The 19,632-nt window shown below is 50.8% G+C and overlaps 1 protein-coding gene across 2 annotated transcripts in view; it reads right to left on the bottom strand.

The window, feature by feature from the left end:
- AKNA (AT-hook transcription factor) overlaps positions 1 to 18,656 on the bottom strand; it is a 59,398-nt gene extending 40,742 nt beyond the window's left edge. Inside the window, exons 1-2 of one of the 2 annotated variants that reach the window (XM_010835140.1) lie at positions 18,603 to 18,656; positions 1,192 to 1,578 (exon numbers count right to left, since the gene is read on the bottom strand). In XM_010835140.1, the coding sequence (XP_010833442.1) occupies positions 1,192 to 1,465 (274 nt within the window). In that variant the 5' untranslated portion in view covers positions 1,466 to 1,578; positions 18,603 to 18,656. Of the gene's footprint in view, positions 1 to 1,191; positions 1,579 to 7,581; positions 8,162 to 18,602 lie in introns of those variants that run through there. The other variant, XM_010835139.1, reaches the window with a different exon arrangement.
- Positions 18,657 to 19,632: the final 976 nt, after the last annotated feature.

Raw genomic sequence — 19,632 nt, 5'->3', positions numbered from 1 at the left:
CCCTGAGGAGAGCTCAGAAACGGCTCCTGAGTGGGTAGCTGTGGGCAAACCCCACTTTACACAGACCCAGCCTGAGGAACCTGGGGTCACTGCACAATCTGCCGTCGGCCTGATGGCTTCTCTGACATCCATGAGGGCCTACCTGATTGCAGAATCCTAAGACGGGGGTGTTTCACTCATATTCAAACGCAGTAGGCACAACGTAATCAAGCTCGATGGTGTTATTACTCCCATTTCACAGATGGGGAAAATCAAGCTTCAGAGAGGAGAAAGGACTTGCTGAGCCAAGCTAGCAATTTAGTCTCAGTTGTTTTTGATGCAAAGAGAACGGTTATTTTAGAAAACAAGGGAAGCCAACATTCTCGTTGCTAACTGGGATTTTAAAAAATTGTAAAAATGGGCATAACCCCTGAACCAGGCAATTAAAATCATCAAGGTTATCATCAAATCAGGTGTGCCAAGATAGACTAATGCCGTATCTCTGCATTATTTGTAACAGCAAAAAACTAGACATTACCCACTGCGCAGCAGTAAGAGGACTGGCTCAACAAATTACAGAATACCCACACTATGGAATTCCTAAGCAGACATTAGAAATGATTTGTGGAAGAATATTTGATAAGCTGGGAAAGTGCTCATATCTGTTAAGTTACAAAAAAGCAAGCTACAATATAGCTTGTAGAATGTTCTATATTCATATTACATATATATATATTTTCACACATATGAAAAAGGGCAGCTATCTGGATAATGAGTAATTTTCAGTCTTTTTCTATTTTGGTTTGTATTTTCTGATTTTTCTGCAATGGACAATATTGTTTATATAATTCAAATCTTTAAAAAAATTTAAATTATAGGCTTCATTAAGTGGATAACAAACAATGTCTTACTATATAGCACAGGGAACTCTGCTCAATGTTATGTGGCAGATGGATGGGAGGGAAGTCTGGGGGACAAAGTATACATGTATATGAATGACTGAGTCCCTTTGCTGTCCACCTGAAGACATCACAACATTTTTAATCAGCTATACTTCAACATAAAATTAAAGGTTAAAAAAAATTTAAGCATAGACTTCATAGATTTTAATTTAAAAAATTCTGAAACTCCACATTCACTTCCCACCTCCCTCCTGCTAGAAGGTGAGATGTTCAGGGTACCACTGTGGCATTGTAGGGGAGTCAGCCTCACCCGCTTCTGAAGACTCTTCAGATTCGGGATCCTGGCACCCAGCAGGCTGTGAGTCTGGGCCCCACTTCAGTGGCTGCAGGCACTGCTGGGCCTGGCGGAAGTCCTCCAGGAGCTCGGGGCTGCCCGTGGTGGGAAAGGGTCCCTCCTCTTCTGAGCTGCGTGTGCCACTGTCATCAGCATCCTTTCCCTTTTCAGCCCAGGCCCAGCGCCGCCGCTGGGGCCCCTTCCCCAGGCCCGGCTCGACCCAGTGGACCTCTGTTCCAGAGCTGGCCATTGGGCCTGGCCTGCGTTTCACCTGGGCCCCTTCATCTTCAGGAGGTGGAGCTGCCCCTATGGGCACCAGAGTCCCCACTGGCCCTTCTCAGCACCAGCCATCCTGCTTGTGGCCTGTTGGGACACAAACAAAGGGAGACCATGAGTCCTCGAGCTCCCTCCTGTCTTCAGGAGCAGGAATCAGCAGCAGGAACTTTGCAATCAGAAGCCCTGGTTCAGTCCTGGCTCCAGCCCTTTGAAGCTGCATGACCTTGGCCCGATCATTCCACCTTGGATTCCTTCATGAGTAAAACTGGGGTAATAATTCTTCTTTCTCTAAAGAGTTTGGTAAAATGCCCTGAGATACAGGATAAGGAGCCCAGAGGTCAGCAAACGGCAGGGTTCCCTGTGTGCTGTGACCGTGGGCCAGGGTCCCCATGTGGGCACTGGGGCACAGGCCCTGTTCACGTGAGAACTGAGAGCCCAGAGGTAGCAGACAAACAATCGCAATTACAAATCCAAGTGAGAGTGATGGGGAAGCCCAGGGAGGGATCCCGGGGGTCCAGAGCTGGCCCAGGAGGTCAAGATATAGGTCCCATGTAGAGAACGTGTCCTCTGGGAAACTTCCTGAGCCCCCTCGGGAGTGAGGGAATGGTGAAAACAGCATTCTGGTACCCCAGATAATTGAAAACAGGTACTCAAATGAATACGTGTGCACATACTTTCCTAGCAGCACTGCTTGTAACCGCCAAAGGGTAGAAACAACCCAGACGTCCACCCATGGATGAATGGACCACCGAGTTGTGGTCCATCCACACGGAGGAATATTGTCCGGCCACAAAAAGGAATGAAGCGCTCACACACGCTACAGGGATGAACCTCCAAAACAGGATGCTAAGTCAAAGCAGCCCAACACAAAAGGCCACACACTGTGTGATTCTGTCCTTATGGAAGATCCGCAATAGGTGAATCCACAGAGAAAGAGACTAGTGCTCTTAGCTGGGGCAGAGGGGAGTGACTGCTGAGCGGACATAGGTGTCCTTTTGGGGTGATGAAAATGTTTTGAAACTAGATAGCAGTCGTTGCACAACTTTATAAATATACTAAATGCTGCTGAATTGTTCACTGGAGAGTGGTTAGATTCGTGTTGTGAATTTCACCTCAATTGGAAAAAAACAAAAAGAGGATTCCAGGCAGAGAACCATCAAGTACAAAGGCCCGGAGGCAGGAGGGGCACGTGGACATGGCTTCCTGATGGCGGTGCTGTTTGCGGGCAGGGGCTGGGGCTCTGAGAACAGACAGTGTGGGCCTGAGATGTGATGACCAGACCCAGGGGCCTCCTGGGGCCTGTTCAGGAATTTGCAGCATATCCCCGACTTGGGAGAGCACCCAGAGGTGTGGTTACAAGTTTCACTCCGGCTGCTTGGGGAGAATAAACCAGAAAGGAGAGCCTGGCTACTGAGCGAGCCATGGCAAGGGAAGGATGGCTGGAGAAGGGCTCCTCACCACCTGCCTTCTCTCCTCTCTTCTTTTCCCTCTTTTCTTCCCTCCCATCTCCTCTCCCCTCCTGCTATGGCCAACACCCCCCAAACACTCCCTCTGAGTCCTGGAAACACAAAGCTGGCAGAGCAGTGGCATGGTCCCACCCAAGGGGCTCCTGCAAAGGACCCACTCTGCAGATGGGGAAACTGCAGAGGACCAGAGCGTGAAGGGGCCTTGCCTGAAGCCGTGCACAGGTCAGGATAAGGCTGTCATGAGACGTCACCTTGCAGTTAGGGTAGTTAGGGTCCTGGCTCTTCCCTCCATACCCTGGGGACAATGAGAATAACTCCAGGCCTCTCAGGACAGATTTATCTGTGTTTGTCCCTGCAGCCTCATGAGTGGTCGGGTCCTGGTCAGAGCCTTGGTTTTTACCATTGAGAAAAGCCAGCAGGCAACAATTTCTCGACAGAGTTTCCCAGGGATCAGCTCAGCCCAAGAAAGGCTGCTGCCTACTCAAGGGCTGGCGTAGGAACGGGGAATAACACTGTTCCCTCTCTGGTCTCAGGGTCCTCACCCTCTTCCCCTGACCCAATTGTCTTCCCTCCTTCTCGAGTTACCCAGATCACCCTGTAAGCCTCTGCGTGATCCCTACCACACAGGCTGGACCCTCTCTGTGCCGGCCCAGACAAGACGCTTTACTGCCCGTTGTCAATCTGTTCTCACCCCAAACAGGTAAGGAGGTCAAAAGAAAACTAGTTTTCAAATGAGAAAACTAGACCTCAGCATGGATTGGTGACGTGGCCGAGACCACCCAGCTGGTTAGTGACAGCAAGATTGCAACTGTCACTTGCGGGCACAGTGGGGGAAGGAGAGGGCGGCTGGATTGAGAGCGTGGCACTGACACATGTATATGACTATGTACAAACGAGACCACCAGTGGGAAGCTGCTGTGTGACACAGGGAGCTCAACCTGGCGCTCCGGGACAACCCGAGGGGCGGGACAGAGCTGGGCGGTGGAAGGAGGTTCAGGAAGGACAGGACCTGTGTCTACTTACAGCTGATTCACGTTGTTGTGTGGCAGAAACCAAGACAACATTGTAAAGCAGTTATCCTCAAATCAAAGTAAAAAAAAAAAGAATTTGTAACAATTGACTTCGGCCCAGTGAGGGGCCAATTTTTTTTTTTTTAAATCACACACCATTAAAAATATATTTGCTCATATACCCAGTACATATGTATTTCTTATAACATTATCCACATGACTTCTCACATGAACACGTTAAAATATATATATATATATAATTGAATTTTTTAAAGATCCAATAGAAAACAAATGTTTGAAAAGGAAGTTCTAATCCTTGCTCCTTATACTCTCTTGGGGGGCCTGTACCCCCTTGGAAATTCCTGATAACTTGAGCGCTCGTACAAGAGGCAGATTCACTTTGCTGTATAGCAGAAACTAACATAACAATGTAGAGCAATTATACTCCAATTAAAAATAAAAGACAAAAAGAAAAAAACAATTTACTTGTTTTGCCTAATAGTAATAAAAACTCGAGGGAAAAAAAAAAAAATCCTCTAAGAATGCAGAGCCTTAGGTTGACCCAAAGAGAGCTGGATTCCAGAGCCTGGGACAGGGCCCAGGAATCTGCATTTTAAACAGCTCTTCAGGCAAGGCCCATCTTTGCCCTTGACTAGTATTCTTGCCTGGAGAATCCCAGGGACAGAGGAGCCTGGTGGGCTGCCATGTATGTGGTCACACACACAACTGAAATGACTTAGCAGCAGCAGCAGGCCTTCCGGACCCTGCTGCTATGGCAGGTGTAGGAGGTACTAAAAGCCGCTGCTTTTCTCTTTTTGAAACTTCTGCCAAGGAAGGGGGTGGGGGAGGCATGTGGGGCTTTCTGATGCTTTAAAGGGCTTTTTTCTAGCTGTGCCACAGAGCAGCCCGCCCAATCAGAGGGGCTTTGGTCGCACAAAGAGGAACATCCTGTCTCTTGGGATGACTCAGTCATGGCAGAAATCTCACTGTGACCAGGGGTAACCGCCTGTCAGAGGCAGCTGCGGTCACTGGCTGGACTTTTGCATATGTTCCCCAGGCCCCCAAACCTGTGAGCCTTTCGTGAGCAACACCCCTGCCTTTTGCGCAAGCCACAGGCTCCAGGACCAGTCGGTCAGCCAGTCAGTCAACAAACACACATGAGTGCCAATCACATGCGGACTTCATGCTGGGCCAGGACAGTTTTTCACTAGGCAATCGAGAAAGAGAAGCAGGCAGGGGTCCAGAGACAAGCTTCTGGGCTTGGTGCAGCTGCTCCACCTTGAACAGCTGGGCTTCGCTTTTCTCACCAAGATGGAGAAAACGCCACCTGCCTTTCAACCGTGGGAAGGGGCACCCTATGAGGGTGGGCTGGGAGGTAAGAACTTAGTTTCCTGGTTGACTTGTTGGCTTCTGAAGACCACAGACTCACAACTCTCAACCCCCTCCTCCTCCTTGAGGTCCTACTTCATAGTAACAAAGATATTAATACATATTGAGTGCCCAGTGGGTGCAAATTAACTTGAAAAAACAAAACAAAACAAACCCTGGGACTTCCCTAGCTGTCCAGTGGTTGGGATTTATTTCACCTATCTAGGGTGTGGGTTGGGACCCTGATTGGGGAGCTAAGATCCCGTGTGGCTCGAGGCCAAAACACCAAAACATAAAACAGAAGCAATATTGTAACAAATTCAATAAAGACTTAAAAAATGGTCCACATCAAAAGTTTTTTTAAAAAAAACCCAGCCCTGTGATCTACTGTGTGCCAAGCGCTACACCATACACGAGGAATAGACATGAGTAAAAGCACTCCAAAATTTCAGATGAGGTACAGAAGGGCTATTGTTGCAGGGAGCCTGAAACTGGGCCTGAGAGACAAAGGATTTGGAGGAAGAAGAATGAGGAAGGGCGTTACAGGCAGAGGGAATGGTACAGGCAGAGGTACAGAGGTCTGAACGGGTGAACAGAAGTTGACTGAGGCTACGGCAGGGGCCCCTGACTCCTCAGGCTGGTTCTAGTCGGCCTTCTGAGGGCACATGGCAGCTTCCGAGGGGCGGTGGGGTTGGGGGGCTGAGCTCGGGAGAGCCCCAGGAGCACTGAGCCTCCTCGGGAGCTGGGCTGTCCTTGAGGGGCCCTGCCAGCCCTGGGGGAGCTAGCCCCAGAAGGCAGCGCCGGCCACTCCCCGCGTCTTTGGTGCGCCGCCTCCCTGCTGCTCAGAGGGTAAAGCGTCTGTCTACAACGCGGGAGTCCCGGGTTCGATCCCTGGGTTGGGAAGATCCCCTGGAGAAGGCAGTGGCAACCCACTCCAGTACTCTTGCCTGGAAAATCCCATGGATGGAGGAGCCTGGTGGGCTACAGTCCATGGGGTCGCAAAGAGTTGGGCATGACTGAGCGACTTCACTTTCCTTTCCCTGCCGCCACGCCACCTCATGCCTGGTTCTCCTGAGGGTCTGTGAGTCCCTTGTGGTGTCTATCCACTTCCTGAGGGGCTCAGCCACCCCCACGGGGCTTCTCTGTCCCCTCAGTCCAAAAGTGAAGACCCTTCCCTTCACGGCTCCATCCCCAGGTTCTCCTCTGCCAACTTCAGCTGCACAGCCCACCTCTGCCCACCTACCCTGCCCTCCAAAGCCCTGTACTGTCCAGCCAGGGCTCTCCGAGGCAGCCCCCCACCACACCCACCCAGTCCCTGACATCTCCCAGATGTAGAAACCGAGCCGGAGGGAGGTGGCCAGCTTTCACAAGACCTCACAGCCCGGAAGTGTGGCCAGTGATTGAAACCCAGGGCTTGTGACTCTGAAACCAAGTCCATCAGACTCGGTGGGCAGTAAAAGAAAGGGAAGGAACTCCCCTCCGCCCTTTACCAAGTGGCTGGGCCTCTCCAAAAAGACAGGGCTTTTGAGCTCACAGCCCTATACTCAGCTGCCCTCCGTGGCTAGTCGGCAGGGCACAGACCTGCTGTTATCAAGGTGGGGGTGGGGGGGATGTCCTGCCAGCTGTGTAGAAACTAGTTCCCTGAGGTCCCCAGCCACTTTCCACACTGGATGTGCCCCCTGCCCACCAGCGGCTGTAGAGGCCCAGGAGAAAGAGGAGAGATGCCCCTCGCTGCTGTGGACTCTTGCTCCACCAGTCTGAAGGGCTGGGCTGGGTCTGGGGGCCCCTCCCTGGCTTCTCTCCTTGTCCTTGTGCAGCAGAAGGGCCACTCTTTAGTGGGGACCCCACCTCCCACTGCATCCTGGCTGCTCCCCACCCACGCATCATGTCTGAAGCCCCTTAGCAGCCCATGGGACGAACTCGCCATGTGCAGAGAAGAAAGAACTCCCCAGGCACAGAGAGGGACCAGCGCTTGCCCAAGTTCACCGAGATCAGAACCAGAGCTCAGGCTGGGATCCAGGATTCCGGGGCTTGAGGAAATGTCCCCCAAATCCACCCCTGCCCCTGGGGGCTGGGCTCCCGAAAGCCGTAGAGAAGTAATACGCCTGCCACAGCTGCCACTTCCTGGCTGGGCTGGTCCAGATGCCTGGACTGTCCCAGAGAGCCTGTGACTGGCCCATCCAGGGGGAAGGCGGCTCCTCTGACCACCCCACCCCCCGGCCCCCCATCCTCCTCCGCTCCCTCACCTCTCTCAGGCTCCACCACCATCCTGCTGGCCCAGGCTCAGGGGACCTGCATGTGAGGTCTTTGTTCCAAACCTGGGGAGCCCCCTGTCTCCACGGCACCCTGGCCCGCCTCCAGGCCGCTCTGCCAGCCCCAGCCGCTGCTCACAGACAAGCATCGCTCCCCACCTCTCCCCGCCCCTGCTGTGGCTGAGGCCGCCTTGCCTCGGCAGGAAGCGCCCAGCCTGATTTCCTACAAGTGTTTCTCAGAAGGAGGGGGTTTGTCTGTGTGCAGAGTAAGAGGGAACAGAGGGAGCTTAACCCCTTGCAGGCCCTCTGTGGGTTGGCACCGTTCAGGAAAGGACTTGAAGAAACTTCCAGTGTCAGAGCTTGGGACCATCTCCACCAGAGTATACAATGAGGACAAAAAAGCCCAGGGAAGGTCAGAGAGTTGGCCAAGGTCACACAGCATGCTGAGCCTGGAAGGAGGCCTCCAGCAGCCTCAACCCTCTAAGAGCTTTCTCCACAGTCCCTACTCTCCAGATCATGACCTTGTTCGAAGCCCCCTCACTAGGGCACAATGCCCATCTGTACAATGGGAGCCTAGGCTGGGATTGGATGGGAACGGGAGCCAGATGCTTGCTTGGCACCCTTTCAGCCCTTTGCAGCCTGTGGGATGAACTCATCATGTGCTGATAAGGACACTCCAGGCACCAGCGTTTGCCCAAGTTCACTGAGATCAGAATCAGAGATCAGGTTGGGATCCAGCTAGGATACTCTGGCCTGTCTGCCAATACCTCAGGGAGGCTTCCAACACCTCAGGGAGGCTGCAATGATTCCTGCCATCCCACCCACCGTCCTCATCCCAAGCTGGGCCTGTAATTAAGAGGGATATTTTCCAGGCATCATGGAGGTAGAGAACTGGCTGATTGCTGATCAAACTGAACTTCACTGGCAGGGCACAAGACAGGCTAAGCCCTGGCTCCACTAGACACAGACAGTAAACAATCACGGAGAGAGACAGACAGGGTGACATGAGATGAAGATCCATATCCCAGGCTGCTTTCAGTAACACGGATGCCTAGGTTCACCCAGAGTAACAGCATCAGTCTTTGGGCATCAGTGATTTTAAAGTGTCCCAGGTGACTGGAATGTGTGGCCCTGGTAGCCAATCTGTGGGTCAGAGGGTCATGTGTTGGGGCAAAGAGTTTGGGGATGGCCAGGAGGGTCTTTGTGAGAAGGTGACATTCAAACAGGGGACCAGAAGGAAAAGATGGGCAGGAGTAAGCCACAAGAAGGGCTGAAGGTAAAGTATTCTGGAAGGATGAGTGCAGAGGGCAAGGTGGGAACCAGTGGGGCTTTCCCTGGGAACAGCAAGTGTGTGTGCAGAGCAGAGTGAGCCAAAGTGGAGAGGGGTGGCCTGTGTCCGTCCCCTGCAGTCTGTGGCTCCTAGCCCTGGCCCTGCCCAGGATCCAGGGATTCTGATTCAGGAAACTGAAAAAGACACTGTGGCCTCTGTATTGTCCAAAAAGCCTTCTGATTAGTGCTGCTGAGCAGCCAGGTTTGGAAACTACCCAGGTAGGACAGAAAAATGTATTTTACAGACGGTTCGGACCTGGCTTCAAATCCCAGTCCCACCTCTTTCTTGAGAACTCTGTGACCTTTGAGCCTTCACCTCAGCCTTCCAAGCCTCAGTTTCTTCATTTATAAAACAGGGATAAGAAGAATAGCCACTCTGCAGGACTGCTGCCAAGATCCAGTGAGGTAACATTTGCAAAGTGCAGAGCCCCGGTGCTTGGAACATGCACGCGAGAAGGAATGAATGAATTCTCCCAAGGTCAGTTTGTATCCGGCAAAGCTAGAACCTGGTGCCCTCATCCCAGTAATCACCCCATCCCCTCCCCTGCCTTTTTCTCACATCTGGGGGGCGGGGTCTACCCGCAGCCTCAGCCAAAGGTGGAACGGAGCCAATCCCTAATAAGGCTCCTCCCTGCCAGTTCTGGTGACCATGTGGGCCATTGTGTGAGGGGCGGGCTCCCCTGACACCCCGTCACTCACTCACTCTCTCCCTCCCTGGCCATTAATTCAGGCAGCACTGCCATCAAAACGCCAGGTGGCTGCTGCTTCCAGGCACGCTGTGCAGCCCCTAAATAACCCGCCACCCCTAACTTAGAAGCAGGAGCTGAACCCCAAGGGAGACAGCCCCTGTGTGCCCTGTTCCATCTCCTTGACACCCCGGGCTTACCAACCCTTCTCCCTGCCTTTGCTTGTGTGACGCCCTCTGCCAGCACACCATCTCCAACTACAGGCCGAATCCTACTTAACCAACCAAGCCCATTCATTATATGGTCACCCTGGCACCTGCCCTGGGCTTCCTTGGTGACTCAGATGGTAGAGAATCTGCCTGCAACGTGGGAGACCTGGGTTTGATCCTGGGTCGAGAAAATCCCCAGGAGAAGGGAATGGCAACGAACACTCACTTTTCGAACCCACCCTTCTGTAGGAAGCTTGGCCCCCGTCTTTGACTCAAGTGCGCAGGCCAGAGCCGACCACCACGCTGGGTACTTCCGTCTTACACCCCATAACCAACCATCATCAACTGCTAGTGATTCTATTTCCTAAATCTCACTGGAATCCATTCCGTCACTGCATCCCTACGTGGCCTCTTGCAACAGCATCTCCTGGAAAGCCCAAGGATCTCTCCAGGCCCTTCCAAACACTGTTCCAAGTGCTCTTCGCAAAACGGACGTGTCCAAACACAGCCCTTCTCTGCTTAAAACATTGTGCTAAGCTGCCCACTATTCTGAGAAAGAAGATGAAACTCCACAGCTAGGCTGCACTCCAGCCTCTCTGTCCTCAGCATGCTTGGGGAACACGGGGGGCTCCTTGGTGTCCCTGGGACAAATGTACAGTGCCCCCCCTCTTCACTCAACCCCACTTCTTCTCCCTGGTGACTTGCAGTCACCCTGCAGATCCCAGAACCATGTGCCCTTTTTGTGGACTTGCCAATTGGAATTAGACGTTGGGTCTGCTTCCCAGGTGCCTATGGTGGTAAAGAATCTGCCTGCCAATGCAGGAGACATAAGAGACGCCGGGTCAGGAGGATCCTCTGGAGGACGAAGTGGCAACCCACTCCAGGATTCTTGCCTGGAAAATCCCATGGACAGAGGAGCCTGGCAGGCTACAGTCCATAGAGTTGCAAAGAGTCAGACGTGACTGAGCACGGTCTGCCTGACACCTGGGAGCTCTGTGAAGCACACCACTACCCAGCGCCCAGCACAGACCCTGACACTCAGGAGAAGTGCAGCGGACGCCTGCTGGCTGATCTTCTGAATCTAGCCTGTCTTCACAGCCTTGTTTGTGGCCCTCACAGCCACCCAGTGAGGCTGACGTGACATCCCCAGTTTACAGGTAGGTAAACAGAGGCCTCAGATACTCAGATGACACCACCCTTATGGCAGAAAGTGAAGAGGAACTAAAAAGCCTCTTGATGAAGGTGAAAGAGGACAGTGAAAAAGTTGGCTTAAAACTCAACATTCAGAAAACAAAGATCATGGCATCCGGGCCCATCACTTCATGGCAAATAGATGGGGAAACAGTGGAAACAGTGTCAGACTTTATTTTTGGGGGCTCCAAAATGCAGATGGTGACTGCAGCCATGAAATTAAAAGACGCTTACTCCTTGGAAGGAAAGTTATGACCAACCTAGATAGCATATTCAAAAGCAGAGACATTACTTTGCCAACAAAGGTCCGTCTAGTCAAGGCTATGGTTTTTCCTGTGGTCATGTATGGATGTGAGAGTTGTATTGTGAAGAAAGCTGAGCGCCGAAGAATTGCTGCTTTTGAATTGTGGTGTTGGAGAAGACTCTTGAGAGTCCCTTGGACTGCAAGGAGATCCAACCAGTCCATTCTGAAGGAGATCAGCCCTGGGATTTCTTTGGAAGGAATGATGCTAAAGCTGAAACTCCAGTACTCTGGCCACCTCATGCGAAGAGTTGACTCATTGGAAAAGACTCTGATGCTGGGAGGGATTGGGGGCAAGAGGAGAAGGGGACGACAGAGGATGAGATGCCTGGATGGCATCACTGACTCCATGGATGTGAGTCTGGGTGAACTCCAGGAGTTTGTGATGGACAGGGAGGCCTAGCATGCTGCGATTCATGGGGTCGCAAAGAGTCGGACACAACTGAGCGACTGAACTGAACTGAACTGAACTGAAACAGAGGCCCCAAGAGTCACAACTTGCCCACAGTCACAAAGCTGGTGAGTGCGGCTGGCGATTCAGACACGCAAAGACCCAAGTCTTAACAGCCATGCTTGGTGCTCACACTGTATATACTGTGGAGATCATTAATAATCCAGGCACCAGAAAATCAGGAGGGGAGCTTGTAACCAGCGAACTGCCACTCACTAAGTCAACGTTCTGACTTTATAAGGAGGCTCTGGTTCGTCACAAAGCCTTTCGGTTTTCTAAAGTGCTTTCTCATCCTTCATAGCATTAGATGCTTGAGAAACACCTTGGGAAATGGGCAGGACAAGGATATGATTTCATCATATGCATCAGGGAAACAGAGGCCCAGAGATGGGTCAGAAGCAAAGAAGCAAACACAAACCTTTGGCCCCTACCGCCAGCGACTTAGCAGCAGCAGCAGCCGGGGCTTGAGCACCTTCATCAGAAGCGCGCCTGGAGGGCTGTGTCTGCACGACCCAGTTCTCAACACAGGAGCTCAGCGAGCCCTGGCCATTTGTTCCTTCAGCCCCTGGGTCACAATGCTCTAATGTCCTGATGGCTATTTCTCACCCACACTCCCTACTCCCCGCCTCCACAATCATTCTTAAGCCCCACCTAAATGCCTGGCACGTTAATCAGGCTGGAAAGTGAATCTCTTTTTTCAAGCCTTCCGGTGCCTCTCAGGACACAGCACAGGACATGGCCCAGGATCCAGACGGGCGTTGCTGGCTGGTGTGATGAGCCCTGGACAGTCGCTCCTTTACATGATGTCCCGAGGCCCATGGGGTACCGGGGACCCGCAGGCTTCTCAGCCATCCTGAAGGAAACCATGGCTGTTATTTCATCCTCAGTGCCTCCTTGATCTCTCTCCTTCCCTGGGGAAGAAATGAAAACCCACCCTGAGGTCACCCACTCTTTCCTGCCCAGATTGCTGAATTTGCACCTATCGTTAAAATCCACAGGGGTGAGGAGGCAGGAGACACTTTCAGGAATGGACCCAGAAATGATGGAAGCATGGCTTGGGAAGAGGAGACCTAGTTTCAGCCTGAGTGATGCTGGACAAAAGCTTTTCCCTCTCTTGGCTCTGATCTTTGAGGCTTAATGGGATTCTCTCTGAGGTTATCAGAGTGGCCTTCTGTCATGAAATCTCCTGGGTTTTTTGATCCCACTTGCCCACACAGGCAGAAACACTAAGCTGATGGGAGGCTGTGAGGAGCAGGGGTTCAGGGCACAAGGATTTTGTGAATAATCAGAGGCTTCCAGGGTCTCTCTTGGAAATTGTGTGACCTTAGACAAGTCACTTAACTTCTCTGAACTCCAGATTCCTTATCTATAAAATGGGACTTTACAGGATCTTTGGTCAATGAGACTACATACCCTAAAACCATGGCCAATGCCTAGTTGGCACAGAACTCATGAATAAATGACTTTGGACATATCTATGAAATGGCTTTATGGCCTGCTCCCTGCAGGACCGAGTTTAACTTTCCTGGCTCTCCTAATATTAGCCACAGATCAAGCTCTGAGTCCTTTACACAAAAGGCAGCAGCCAGCCCTTCTGATCAAGTGGAGAGAAATGCTGCTATCTCCCAAGGATTCTTCTCCCTGTGGCCCCCAAACCTGGTCTGGGGATCACTGACCCAGCTAGAAACTGTGTCCTCACCCTGAATCATTAAGGAGGAGAATAAAGGTCTTCCTCAGCCAACTAAAACACCGGTTATGTAGGAGAGTGTGCTCATATTGAGGAAAACACACTCATGCTCACACACTCACACATACACACTCATATTTATCTTCCATGGAAAGAGTTCAACAACAAAAAAATGTGCATGTGTGGGAACACATTGCTAACAGCAAAATTTTATTGTGCACCTATTACGTAAAGACCCTTCCATGGATTAGAAACTCATTATTTAATCCTCATACCAATCCAAGGAGGCAGGAATTATTATGCCCATGTCCCAGGAGAGGAAGCTGGGTTTGAATCAAGTAGTCTGAAACCAGACACTACCATCTTAATCACTTTGCAGGTGGTGGAAGGGTGGGAAACAACCTCGGTGTCCAATAATGGGATCATTAAAAAGATAAATGATGGTATTTCCACTCAAAGGAATATTATGCAGTGAGGAACAGTCATATTGTAGAAGAATATAATGTAATGCAAAAAACTGTCACATGTTAAGTGAAGAAGCCAATTAGAAAATAATAAATATCTAATTTGAGTCCATTAAAGAAAAACACAGTAAAATATGGAGGGAAGGAGGGAAACAGGAAAAGAAAAAGAGAATTCCTCCAAAATGTTTACAATAATTATTACTAGGTAGAAAACTAAGGCAAATTTACTCTTTTTCCTTATGTGTATTTTCTAAAAATAACAGCTATTTTAAGAGTAAAATGAACTTTCACTATTTGGTAAAAAAACAAAGCAAAACAAACACAAGCCAGTGGCGCACAGCTGCGCAGGTCTTCATTCTGATGTGACCTTGGTCCCGACCCTGCTCCGTTTCCCTGCCCGTGAAAGCGGGGAAGGCTGGGCTCTTCCAGGGCCTTCGCAGCTCTGACATTCTTCGGTATCCCCATCCCACACCTCCTCTCTTCCTCTTTTTAGACTCTGACCCTGTGCTTTTTCACATGGCTTACTCATGAATAAATAATACATAGCCATTATGCAACATGTAGGATTATGTGAAGATCACAAAAAGGAAAGGAAGCAATCCCAGCCTCAGCCTTAGTCTAAACCTCTCAGGACACGGCATGTGTCGTCTCATTGGAACTTCATAATCACGCATTTAACAGACAAGAAAAGACCCAGAGAGGTTATACCCTTTGCCCAAAGTCACACAGCACAATAGGAGCAGAGTGGATCTGCACCCACAAGTAAAGTGTTACCCTGCAGATGAATCCCTGATTTGACGGCAGAGGGGCTGAAAGTAACCTCCTGACCCCTGAGGCCCCTCCTTGGTCCTTGGCTGTGGTCCCAGGACTCTAAGAAGACTCACAGCTAGGCACCCAAGTCTGGCTTTGATCACTGGTCCCTCCCCCACAAGAGGCTCAGCTTGGAGTGGAGGATGTGAGAAATGCTGGTGAGGATCTAGGGACGTGGTCCAGGACCACCTCTGGGGGCAGGCAGTCTCTCCCTACGGTCTAGCTGGAGTTTGGCCGACACTTGGCAAGGAAGATCAGACTAAGATGGGACTGCAGGCTGGAATAGAGGAGGGACCAAGAGGTTAAAAACGTGAGGACCCAGAGGGATGGTATGGGGAGGGAGGAGGGAGGAGGGTTCAGGATGGGGAACACATGTATACCTGTGGTGGATTCATTTCGATATTTGGCAAAACCAATACAATATTGTAAAGTTTAAAAATAAAATAAAATTAAAAAAGAAAAATGTGAGAGTGAGGGGGCTGAGAGGCCTGGGTCCAAATCTGGTGGTTCTGATATGTTTCCAAACATATATTCTATAGCCTCATCTACAGATGGAGGGTAACACTGTCCTCAGGGCCTTGCTTATGAGGAAGCATGGCTTGGGAAGTGGAGACCCAGTTTCACTTCAAAAGTTACAGGATAGTGTTTGCCAGCCTTAGCACATGCGCTCAGAAAACCAGGGGCCCTGTTAAAAGGGTGAGATGAATGGAGAGAGTAGCATGGAAGCATATACATATGTAAAATAAATAGCTAATGGAAATCCGCTGTATGACTCAGGAAACGCAAACTGTAACCACCTAGAGGGGTGGGAAAGCGTGGGAGGTGGGAGCAAGGTTCAGGAAGGAGGGGACATATGTATCCCTATGGCTAATTCATGTTGATGTATAGCAGAAATCAAACCAATCATCCTCAATCAAGTAAAAATAAACAAATATAATTTAAAAAAAAAGAAAAGAAAACCAGGGACCCTGTTAGCTTTCTCCTGGCTCCTCTGATCAACCAGAGCTTCTTCCCAGCTGCCCTGCCCCCAGCTCACCCTCCAATACCTTCAGCACATGCTGCTGGATAAATCTTCTTAGAGCATCATTCTGACCAAGCCTTTCCCTGGTTAAAGGTCATTGGTGGCTGCTGTCACTTTCAGGTTAAAGGCTAGACATTTTGGCTTGGAATTCAGGCTTGTAACAACCCGTTCCCAAGTCAGAGGGCTGTTGCATTGCACCACTCACATCACAGACTAGCAGCCTCATCTCATAAAAGTTACTTTCCAAAATTCTGCACTTCAGGGGAACAGTAGTGGGGAGCAGGCCTTGGCCAACTTTGGCTGTCATGCAAAGGCCAGTCTTTCATGACCCAATACACTTCACATGCAGCTCTCTTATTTAAAAACAGCATGGCAGGAGGGGTGGGGGGCGATGGGAATTCCCTGGCAGTCCAGTGACCGGGACTCCATGCTTCTACCGCAGGGGGCCTGGGTTTGATTCCTGGTCAGGGAATTGAGATCCTGCATGCCCCATGGCTCAGTCAAGAAAGAAAGAAGGAAGGAAAGAAAGACAGAAAGGAAAAGAAGAAGCCCTTAACCGTGGCCTTTACTAATTTCTATAATATAAATGCCCTTACTATGGTCAATTTCACGCTACCAACACAGTATCACTGAACACAGCACTAGGAAGAGATACATTCAATCAGCTCTCACCAGATGACACACCCCTGCCACATCCCAAAATAACAGCAGACTAACTCCAAAGAAGAGCTGTGTGACCTCAGGTGAGTGACTTAACCTGTCTGAATCACGAACTTCTCATTTGTAAAATGTAAAACAACAGCACTCATCTTATGGCAACAATGTGAACACTAGTTGATCAACAACAATATACAGGGTACCTACCACGTGGTAGAGCTCTGTACTAGGCACGGAGAGGGTGACTGGGGACAAGATGCACAAAAACTCCTGCCTTCCCAGACTTTACTTGATGCAGTAAAACCGTTTGCACAGTAGCTGGAAGACAGCATTCTGTTTTATTAACGGTCTTATTGTTGTTATGCCTTCCTTTCTGTGGACCTCAGTGTCCCCATCGCCAAACTTAGAATGTAGCCTGAACCAAACTTTCTGTGATGCCACCTCACTTGAGCCTTAAAATGTCATTACCATTCCCATTTTGCAAAGGGGGAAGCTAAGGCACTCAGAACTGAAGCCAGGCTGAGGATTCGATCCAAGGTCTTCTAACTCCCAGTCTTCAGATCTGTCCCACCTCCCTCCGGGACTGAGGAAACACAAAAAGGCCTGGAATTCAGCTGGTGACTCAGCCGGATGCTGAAAAAAACAAAAAATACTCTTTCTTTCCTACTTCATGGGGGTACACTGAAATGTCTTTGGTGTGTACCACTTTCCAAAATACCCTCTCAGCATGCCAGCCACAGTGCCAGGACCATTCCCAGTCTCTCTGGAAACCCTGGCACTTCTGGTGGACTCTGTGGACTGATGGGAGCTGATGAAACCCCCTTGCAAGAAACAACCCAAATCACATGTTTCAAATGCAAACCTCTGGACTTTGGGCCTTTGCCTAAAGGCCTCACATGGGCATCTTCCCCCTCTTTCTGAAGAACAGAGACCACCCCTGAGAATAAATAATCCTCCAAAGACCACAGGGTCCATCCCCCATTGGTAAGTAAGCCAGACTAGGGCCCCTCAAATGGATAGGTAGCAATTCTGTTTTTTGAAAAAACAAAACAAAACAAAACAACAGCCAAAAAAATAAAACCCACCAACTCCAAAGGAGGTGCCTGGAAATGTCTCTTTGGAAGTCCCTCTAAGTATCTAACCCCAGTCCTTCATGCTTCACTTTCAGTCATTTCTTCTCCTTGTGTTCTAGAGGACAGGAACAATGCCCCTTATCACTGCAACCTATCTCGGCTTCTTTCCTCAGCTCCAAAATAGCCCAGTTATCAGCAATGTTCCTTTTCAACTTTCTTAACTTTGAAGCAGACACTTTCCAAATGTAGGTAATGATCCGTGCCAACATGTCATTTCTTTCAAGGAAAGCCAGGGAAAGGAGCAGGGAAGAGCCTTGTCCAAGGTGGCGCAGTAAGAAGGCTCCGGCTCTACTAGTGCCAGACCCATCACACAGGGGAGAAGCTAGCTCTGCGTCCGCCCCGCTGCGCGCCCTTGGGCAAGTCTCAGCTCCTCTTTGGGCCTCAGTGTCCCCACCTTCGTAACAAGAGAGGCTGGCCTTATGCCTGCAGTCCGCTCCAGATCCCACCACTGTCACAGTGGCCCACCCTCATGCTGGGCCTTGCTCTACCTCCCTACCCCTGCCAAAAAGAGGAAAAGAAACTTGCGTTAGTTGTCCGGGGAGGGCGCGCGGCTCGGGATTGTCACGCTGCGCAGGTTGTTGCCGGGTGAGCGAATATCACACAAATCCCAGGACAGACAGAGAAGTCCCACCTCCTGGGTAACCACAGCTACACGGGCCACACCTCCAACCCAAACACAGCCATAAGCCCAGCCAAGATCCACCCCCAGATTCCCTCGGGACCCCTCCCCTCCCTGTGACCAGCCCCAGTTGAAGAGAGAGGGAGAGAAAAAGCCAACGCCCCCATTGCGCGGAGGTGGAAACTGAGGTCAGAGGGTGGAACCGAGGCCGGCGGGGTTTGGACTCGAACCCCATAGCCCATCCAGAGCTCCCTCCCATTCCCGGAGCGGCGATCGGTCTCCTCCCCAAGCGCAGGGGTTTCCACGTGGGAGAGGCCGAAAGCTGTGCGGTCCCTGTAGATCGGAGCCCACCGACGCTGTCCACTGTTCCTCCCCATTTCCCGGATGGAGAAACTGAGACCCGGCTAGAGGCCAGGACCCGCCCTAGACCCACCGCGAACCCCTCCCAGGGTCTCACCTGCCGGCTGCTGCGGCGCGCGGGTGGTTTCCTGGAGTTGAGCGGCAAACAAAGGCCTCCAATCCGGGCGCGGGGCGGAGCGGCGATGTTTTGCATAATCTCGAGACCGGCCTATGACGGCCCGGGCACGGCCCCGGGAGGCGGGGTTTCTGGATGTTCCACCAATCGCTGAGAGGTGGCAGCCTATGTCCCGCCGCAAGAGGTTTGGACGTAGGCTCCAGGCTCCAGGACTGAAAATCTCAAATCTGGGAGATTGCGTGTTCTTCTGAAACCCGCCCAGCCGCAGATGGGAGACTGAGGCGCCTGGAGTTAAGACGTTTGTGAAGGGTTTCACAGAACCGCAGTGAAGAAGAATCCATAAACTCTGATGGCGGAAGCGAATAATAAACACGACAGTAACGATAATAAACTTTTCTAGAGCCCTTATGTGTCAGGCACAGTTGTAAACTCTTCCAGTGTCCGATCCTTGCCTATAAGGTAAGTAGGTATTATCACTACCCCTCGAGTGTATTCTACTCGAAACCATCTTTTAGACAAGCAGGCAAACGCAGGCCTGGGCAGAGATGGAAACTTGCCTAAAGTCCTGCAGTGAGAACGAGACAGAAATAATCCATTGTTCAGTTAGAGTGCTCCGGGAAGGATGACAGTGTAAGGTGTCAAACTGGCCTAGGTTCTCGCCCCAGTTCTGCCGCTCGCTGCCACTGAACTTCAGGTAAACGGGATTCTTAACTTTCACCTCACAGGGTTTCTGAAGGGAGTAAATGAATAAACATCGCATCAGGCCTATAAGAAATAAATCAGCGACAGTAATTTAAAGGGCTCCTCGACCAATCGTATTGCACAGGGGCAAAGGCTTGTAATAGGCCCCGAGACAGGAAGTGATCTGCCCAAGGTCTGGTATCCAGCTGTGTTACAGCACAGTTCTCTTTCCTTTTGGTGGAAAGCTCCTCCCAGTCCCCCAGGTTCGGTGACCCCCTACACACATATCTAATGGTAATCATAGTAACAGCTTCTATGCACTGAAGCTTTA

This window comes from Bison bison, unplaced genomic scaffold (assembly GCF_000754665.1).
Source record: "Bison bison bison isolate TAMUID 2011002044 unplaced genomic scaffold, Bison_UMD1.0 scf7180017864039, whole genome shotgun sequence".
NCBI classification, from domain to species: Eukaryota; Metazoa; Chordata; class Mammalia; order Artiodactyla; family Bovidae; genus Bison; species Bison bison.
The sequence above is the reverse complement of the archived record's forward strand: the minus strand, read 5'-3'. Positions and strand labels throughout refer to the sequence as shown.